The following is a 7,353-nucleotide window of genomic DNA, read 5'->3' on the forward strand; positions in this document are numbered from 1 at the left end:
CTAACTCCATGTTATCATTTTTTATTTCAGCTGTTTGTTCAAAGCTTACTTTACTTTCGGCTTCTGTTTTTGATGAATCAAGTTTGTTTTCTTCATTCATTCTTTGAGACTCATATACAAATGAATTTACTGACGCATCAATAGGCTTTGAAAATACTTCTTCATTTTTTATAGTTTCAACTGTTTTATATGGTGTAGGTACGCAATCCATTGTTGTGTCAGTTGTAGAGTTGTCAAAATCATTTCCTTTATCTTTAAGTTCATCCATCACACCATTAACACATAACACATCTTGTTTAGACCTAATTGAATTTAATCTTACTTCACGCTCAGTTATTGAAGGAGCTTGAGTTACACTAAACATAACTTTTTTTTCAATTGGAGGTGTAAGTGGAGGTGTTATATTGCTTTTATCTTGTTCAATATCATCATGGTCAATGTCAACATCAATGTCTTCACTTTCATCTGGTTCAATTAAACCTTTTAATGAGTTTTGTGATTTACTAAAACTTTTACGTTCATTTTCTTGATGGATAACAAAACCAGTACTGGCAGTTTCTTTGGCTATATATTAGTTTAGTTGTTGTATGAAAGGAATAAATGAGGAACAAACAAGTGTTTGGTTCCATTGATTGATTGTGATTAGTCTTCAATTTATTTTTTTTATTTCTTTTTTTTTTTTAAAAATATACAATAAAAATAACAATTAATTTATTCAAACATATAACAATATATGTGTTAAATTAATGTTATTGTAAAATAAAAATAACATTTATTTAAAATAGAATGATGTTAAAAATATTAATTGACTTTATTTGTTAATAACGTGTATTAACTATTTAATCTTATTTTGAACTTATAAATATCAAATTAAATTAAAATGGAAGAGTTAATAAACAAGAACAACCAATTAATTAAAGAAGTAGTAGAAACACTTCCAAATATTCAACAATCAATTGATGATACTATTTTGAATTATCAATATTATATAGGAAGTATTAAAAATGAAGTATTTGAAATAAAACCAGATGAAACATATTCAGAAGCAATTAAAAGAGGAGAAGGAATATTTGATAGGATTGATGAAACAGAAAGAAGAAGAAAAATAGTGATAGAGAAAAGTCAAGAAACAATCAACCAAATAGAAATAATGAAGAAACAAATGTCAAGAATCATACAAGAATGTAATAATGATGAAGAAACACTAAGTAAAACACGGAATGATCTCATTGATAAAATCATTTCAATTGAAGAAATGATAATGAAAGACAAAATATTCAAAATACCAAAAGAAACAGATAAAATCACAGCAGAATTTAATAAGAATAAAGAAGAATGGGAAAAGTATTACAGTGATTATTTAGAAAGAAAGACGAGAGAAGAGGAAGAAAAAAAAGAAAGAAAAGAAGAAGAGAGAAGAAAAGAAAAAGAAAAAAAGAAACAAGAAGGAGAAAGATTGAGAATAATGAAAGGAATGAACACAATGGAAGAAATGATACAAATAGAAGAATGGACAAATAGAAGAGTAGAAGATATACTATTTGATTCAGATATTGATAATTGGAATAGAAACACATCAGTATTTAATCAAAGAATAAAGAATAAAGAAGATATAATAATTATTGTTAAAGATGAAGATGGAAATAAATTTGGTGGATATGTTAATTCTAAAATTGATAAAGTTGGTTGGATAAATGATTCACAATCATTTGTATTTTCATTAGAATCAAATGGAAGAATGAAGAAATTTGATATTAAACAACCACAAGACGCATTTTATTTAATAAATCAATCAAATGACTGTTTGTTTGAATTTGGATTAGGTGATATTTGTGTTTATAAAGAAAATAATAAAACAATATCACATTGTAATCAACATTCATTTGAATATAAAGGAATTGAAAATGCACTTTGTGGAAAACAACATTTCACACCAAAACGAATTATAGTAATCGAGATGAAATGATTCAATCTTGAATAATTGAAAATGAAATAAAAAGAATAAAAACAAAACAATGAAGAATATAAACATTTAATATCATCTTCCAATGAATGAAATGGTGAATTACAAATGGATATAATTCAATGTTGATTTATTTTATTTGAAATTTTCACACCCAATGATGGTGTTTTTAATAAATAAGAATGAAATAGAAATAAAATAAAATGAATAAACAATTTATTTGTATCATTTCATTGAATTAATTCATTATGAATCAAATGAATAAGATAATAGAAATAAAAAATGAAGTGAAGACAAAATGAAAAAAAAGAAACAATAGTAAGTATAAACATGAAATTGAAACCATATAATCTATAAAAAATAAAAATTCATCAATATTATTTGAAACAAAAAGAAATAATGAATAAAATAGAAAGTCGAATAATGGATATATTTAATTTGATATGAATATATTGAGAGATGATTAATTCAATTTCTTCATCATGTTTTACTTATATTTTATATCTACTTTATATTAAGAGAGAATTATATGGTTCTTCTTCTGTTATATTATCAGAAGTGTTTGCGTAAAATATTAAATTTTTCATGTTTTTAATGATTATTATTATTATTATTCAATTATTATTGTGAAAGGTTATGTACAATTTTATTATTTTTATTCTTCTAATTATTTATTTTTGTATTAATCCATTTATTGATAATATTACAGGTATTATTTCTACATATATTATTTCTCTATTATGTCTTAATTTCTCTTGTAAATCTTTGTATTTATTTATTTTATGAATATAATTTAATTCTATATTTCTTATCTTGACATACGGCAACATCTATAATATATCCTTTCTTTTCTTTTATATTTTGATAATGTATATCTTATCTTCTAGCATGTAATAAATTATTAATAAATTTTGATGGAACAAAAAAAATATTTTTTTCTTAAAATTAACGAATTAATTAACCTAATAATTAAAGACTTAGAAAATAATGTTTTTAAAAAAGATTTATCTGAATAAAGTAATTTTGTACATTGATGATATATAGACAATGAAGTTTTTTGATAATGTAAGTAAAAGATGTGGATAAATAGTAGTTTAATGAAAAGAAGTCATATGTTTAATACTTCTCATTATGAAGTTTATTTATAAAAAAAAATAATGTAAACATTATATCTTCAGGCAGTTTAATGTTTTGTTCAAAACTGTTTCAAAACGTTGGTTTTAATTGAGAAATTTTCATCGGGTATTGTTACACAGATATTAGAAAAGAAGTTACTAAGGAATAAGAATGAAACAGATATACTTAATAATTAGTTTCTCAGAATTGTTTCATTAAGAGATGTGATAGTTCTTTTCTTTATAAATTTTTCTTATTTGATTTTCATTTAAAAAGTATTGAAGGAAATCTTAGTTTCTTTCAAAGATTTGTTCATTTGTTTCAAGTTCTTAATATTAAAACAAATAAATTTCAATTAGTTATATGCATTCTTCTTGTAAGTTCTAATGTCTTGAAACTGATTACAGAAACACTTCAACCAATATTCAACTTCAAGTCATAATATAATAGTAAAATAATCCTCAAAATAGGAGCGAATCAAAAAAATTCCATTTTGATATTACAGAAGTTACGAATGGTACTTTTAATGGTATAGAAAACATTAAAACACAAGTACAAATTCCATCATAACTCCTATTTTTATCATAACAATTTCAATACAAAGAAAAAAGATAAAAGAATTAATCAAATAATAAATGATTGTGGTATTATAAAATTAAATTGTAATATTATAGAAAAAGAAGAATGAATATGTTGTGTTGTATTTATATTAAAAATTGGATATTACCAAATTGGGTTCAAACAATTGTTTTGCATAATAGAAATGAAGAAACTATTTTTAGTATGGACATTATTCATTGTATTAAATTCACAAATTATGAATAGTCATTCACTCTAATTGGTCTTATTTATAAAAATTGAAATTGAAGAATAGAAAAATATTTCTTTAATTCAATAACATCTGCTGAAGAAACAATTTATTTTTTTGGATGATGTTTCTCAAGAAAAATATACTCTATATGGACCATCTTCTATTGTCAATACATTTTTACCATCATTTACTGATATATTTATTAAATATATATCAGATATTACCATCCCAGAATTTAAATTCTTCAAGAAAATGAAAGTTTGTAATAATAATCTTTGATCTAATAATTTAAATTCATTAGAAACATTAAAAAGTTATTCAACATAATGCCTGTACGTTCAACTAACTAGAAAACAAATTCAAAAAAGTAATTGTCACAATGAGTCTATATTTTTGATATGATCTTTTAATAGCATCATCAACAATTCTTTCCATTGACTATTGTGAAAAGATTGTTTTTCAGTGAATCAAAAAGAAGAAAATAAAAGTAATTGTTAATGTATAACAATTTTTAATACAAATTCACAATATAAAAGCATAGAAATAAATGGTCAATCGTTTGTAATTTTTCAAAATACGAAAACTTATGTTGATAAATTTATTGTTAATAATTCTTCTATAAAGTCTAAAAGAGTTGAATTACAATATTTTAATACAAAGAAACAAAAAATAATTCTTAATAACTGTAAGAAAAGTAACAATGATATATTTTACAGAAGCAATAAATATTTTACAAGAGAAAATTGGAAGTATTGAAGGTGAAGAAGATCAATTCTTTAAAAAAAAATGAATGGAAAATACAAAGATATATCAATTCATAATAAAAAGATGTAAATAATGAATTAGATTTTATAAAAAGAGTGTAGAATATTATATTTGTTTTAATTAATTTAAAAGGATTAATGTCACAGTTATAGCTCCTATTAAAGCAAAGAAATAAACAGCAAAACAAAGGACTGATATAGTTGCTAACAATTTAATTCCTTTACTTTCAGATTTTTTACCAATAATATATGCTATTAAAAATGGAATAAATAAAATAAATCCTAAAAAGAAACAAATGATAACGTTCATCCCATTATTGGAATAATGCTTTTTTTGTGTATAACCTTTTGGTTGACTTGATACTGAAGTCGAATTTGTTTCTTCACGAAAAACTGGTTGAACTCCATATTCATTCTGTTCACATCCAGGAGTGTTTGAAGAATATACAGGTTGTTGATAATTGTATTGGTATATATTTAAATTTTGAGTATCATTAAGTTGATTAGGAGTAGTTTGCATTAATTGAAACTAAAAAAAAACAAGTTTCTCATTCTTTATTCAAATTTTTCTTTTTTTTTTAGGATATGGTAGAATAAAAATAAAAGAAAAGGGAAGGAAATTTCAAGCAATATATTGAAGAATTAGTTCTTCTTTTTTTTCTAATGAGAAATGATAATTACATTAATTAAATTTTTTCTTTTATACTCTAAAAAATTAATCTCAAAACTTTTTCAATTCTTCTTAAGTTCAATATTCTTTGTAAGTTTCAAATAAAAACATCATCATATAAATTCTGAACTATCAAATCAGAAAATAAAGTAGTTTATTCTAATATGTTAATTTTTAAATAACCACTAAAATTCCTCAATAATAAACTTTTACCTTAATAATTCAGTAGTGTTTATTACTCAAAAAACAGCTACTGTATAATAGTACTTCATCAACTTCTTAAAATGTTTAATTTTATATATTACAGATAAAATTCATTCATAAAATAAACTCTTCTCTATTTTATTTTTAATTTCTTATAACTACGATATTTTTAATTTCTTATAACTACGATATTTTTATTTTTACTACTTATGAATAATACATTTTTTATTCATTATTTGTTTTAAGCTTTTTTTTTTTCTTTATTCAATAAGTTAAATCTCCAATAATTTAAATTGTTTAATAAATTTGTTTATCACAAAATAAATAACTCTGAAAAATATACTTTTTTATACCTTTTATAAATATGATAAAATTTAACACAAAGACATTGACATTACTAAACACCCTGTATTATTAATAATTACTGTTTCTAAGTATTTTTCTATTAAAATAATTAAATCAAAAAGAAAATAATTTTAATATTAATGATATTTCATTTTTACTTCTTTTCATAAAACTTCTAAATTTCAAAAAAAAGTTTTATAATATGTCAATCAACAAAATCAGTTGTTGTTTTGAGAAACAACAACAATGAGAGTGGATTGAATTTATTTTTGGTTTTTTTATTATTTTCAGTTGAATAATAAAGAATTTCATTATAAATGAAGTATAACTAATTGTAGATTTTGAATTTAATGAAAAATATGAAAGTTCAAATGAATAAAATTGGATTATTGAGAAATTTTACGTTAAATTACAGAAATACATTAATCGGTTATTTTTTTAAACAAATCACCAACAATAGGATTATAATATTCAAACTGATTTTTCTATTATTAAAAAGAATGAAAAAGTATTAGATAAAAGATATTATTCAATTTTATGTTTGGAACTTTTAATATTTTTTAGATAATTCAAGGATTCTAAGAATAAATAAGAGAAGAATCTAGAGTTTAAAAAATTGAAGAAGAGATTAATTTAGATTGAAAGTTTGAAGAGGAAGAACGAAAAGAAGATTCTTGGTATTTCTTTTTGAATGAAAGAAATTCTAGTAAATTCTAATAAAAAAATAGTAAAAAAAATTTCCAATAAAAATAGTAAGTTATTCCATGCAGAAAACCTATTCATATAATATAGTAAAATCTAATAAAAAGAGCTATTAGAATAGAATATTAATGTTCTTCAAGACATAAATCGAACACAAAGGAACGTTCGTTAGAATAAAGTAGATTTTATAACTAAGAAATCTCAATTTGCAAAAAGTATGGCATCACTCTTAGCTAAAGCCATTGTTATTGCAGGTATGCTCCTTTTTGGGACATGCACTGTTGTATTCCAAAAAATGATTTTCTCAATTGAAGGAGAAGGACTTAATGGAGATGTTCATTCATTTGAAAAACCATGGTTCCAAACTGAAATGATGTTCATAGGTATGTTTGGATGTTTATTTGTATTTGAAGGAAAACATTTAATCCAAAAATTCTTTGGAAAGAAAGCTGAAGAAGGACATGAAACAAAACCAGGACAATCTCATTTCAAAACTTATTTAATTGTTGCTATTCCAGCTTGTTGTGATCTTTGTGCTACTGCTTTATCTAATGTTGGTTTATTATGGATTCCAGCATCTATTTGGCAAATGTTAAGAGGATCAATGACTATTTTCTCTGCTATTTTCACTAAAGTCTTCTTAAAGAGAAAAGTATATGCTTATCAATGGGTTGGTGTTGCATTTGTAGCATTTGCACTTGTTGTTGTTGCATTCTCATGTCTTATGGCACCAACAAAAGATCCAATTATTGTAGAAGATGTTTATGGTGATTATAGT

General features: G+C 22.8%; 4 protein-coding genes across 4 annotated transcripts in view, besides 1 other annotated feature; 2 read left to right on the forward strand and 2 right to left on the reverse strand.

Moving 5' to 3' along the window:
- EHI_136610 (plasma membrane calcium ion-transporting ATPase, putative) overlaps positions 1-350 on the forward strand; it is a gene marked incomplete at both ends in the record, with an annotated part of 2,208 nt that extends 1,858 nt beyond the window's left edge. Inside the window, one exon of the mRNA XM_643436.2 lies at positions 175-350. Within this exon, the coding sequence (XP_648528.2) occupies positions 175-350 (176 nt within the window). The remainder of the gene's footprint in view (positions 1-174) is intronic.
- Positions 78-629, reverse strand: EHI_136720 (uncharacterized protein; the record flags this gene model as incomplete). The annotated part of the gene is made up of 3 exons (XM_001914223.1): positions 78-90; positions 135-564; positions 614-629. 3 exons carry the CDS (start codon positions 627-629, stop codon positions 78-80), a joined length of 459 nt encoding a protein of 152 aa, XP_001914258.1.
- Positions 630-2,605: 1,976 nt separating this feature from the next.
- Positions 2,606-2,871: a repeat region.
- A 1,904-nt stretch (positions 2,872-4,775) lies between these two features.
- Positions 4,776-5,174, reverse strand: EHI_136730 (uncharacterized protein; the record flags this gene model as incomplete). Its single annotated transcript, XM_646155.1, has 1 exon — positions 4,776-5,174. The coding sequence occupies one exon, from the start codon at positions 5,172-5,174 to the stop codon at positions 4,776-4,778; it is 399 nt and encodes a 132-aa protein (XP_651247.1).
- A 1,618-nt stretch (positions 5,175-6,792) lies between these two features.
- Positions 6,793-7,353, forward strand: EHI_136740 (uncharacterized protein; the record flags this gene model as incomplete). Its single annotated transcript, XM_001914224.1, has 1 exon — positions 6,793-7,353. A coding segment is annotated over one exon (561 nt), but the record flags the coding sequence as incomplete, so codon positions are not given.

Source organism: Entamoeba histolytica, genomic scaffold (genome assembly GCF_000208925.1).
Source record: "Entamoeba histolytica HM-1:IMSS scf_1104750518391 genomic scaffold, whole genome shotgun sequence".
NCBI lineage: Eukaryota > Evosea > Mastigamoebida > Endamoebidae > Entamoeba > Entamoeba histolytica.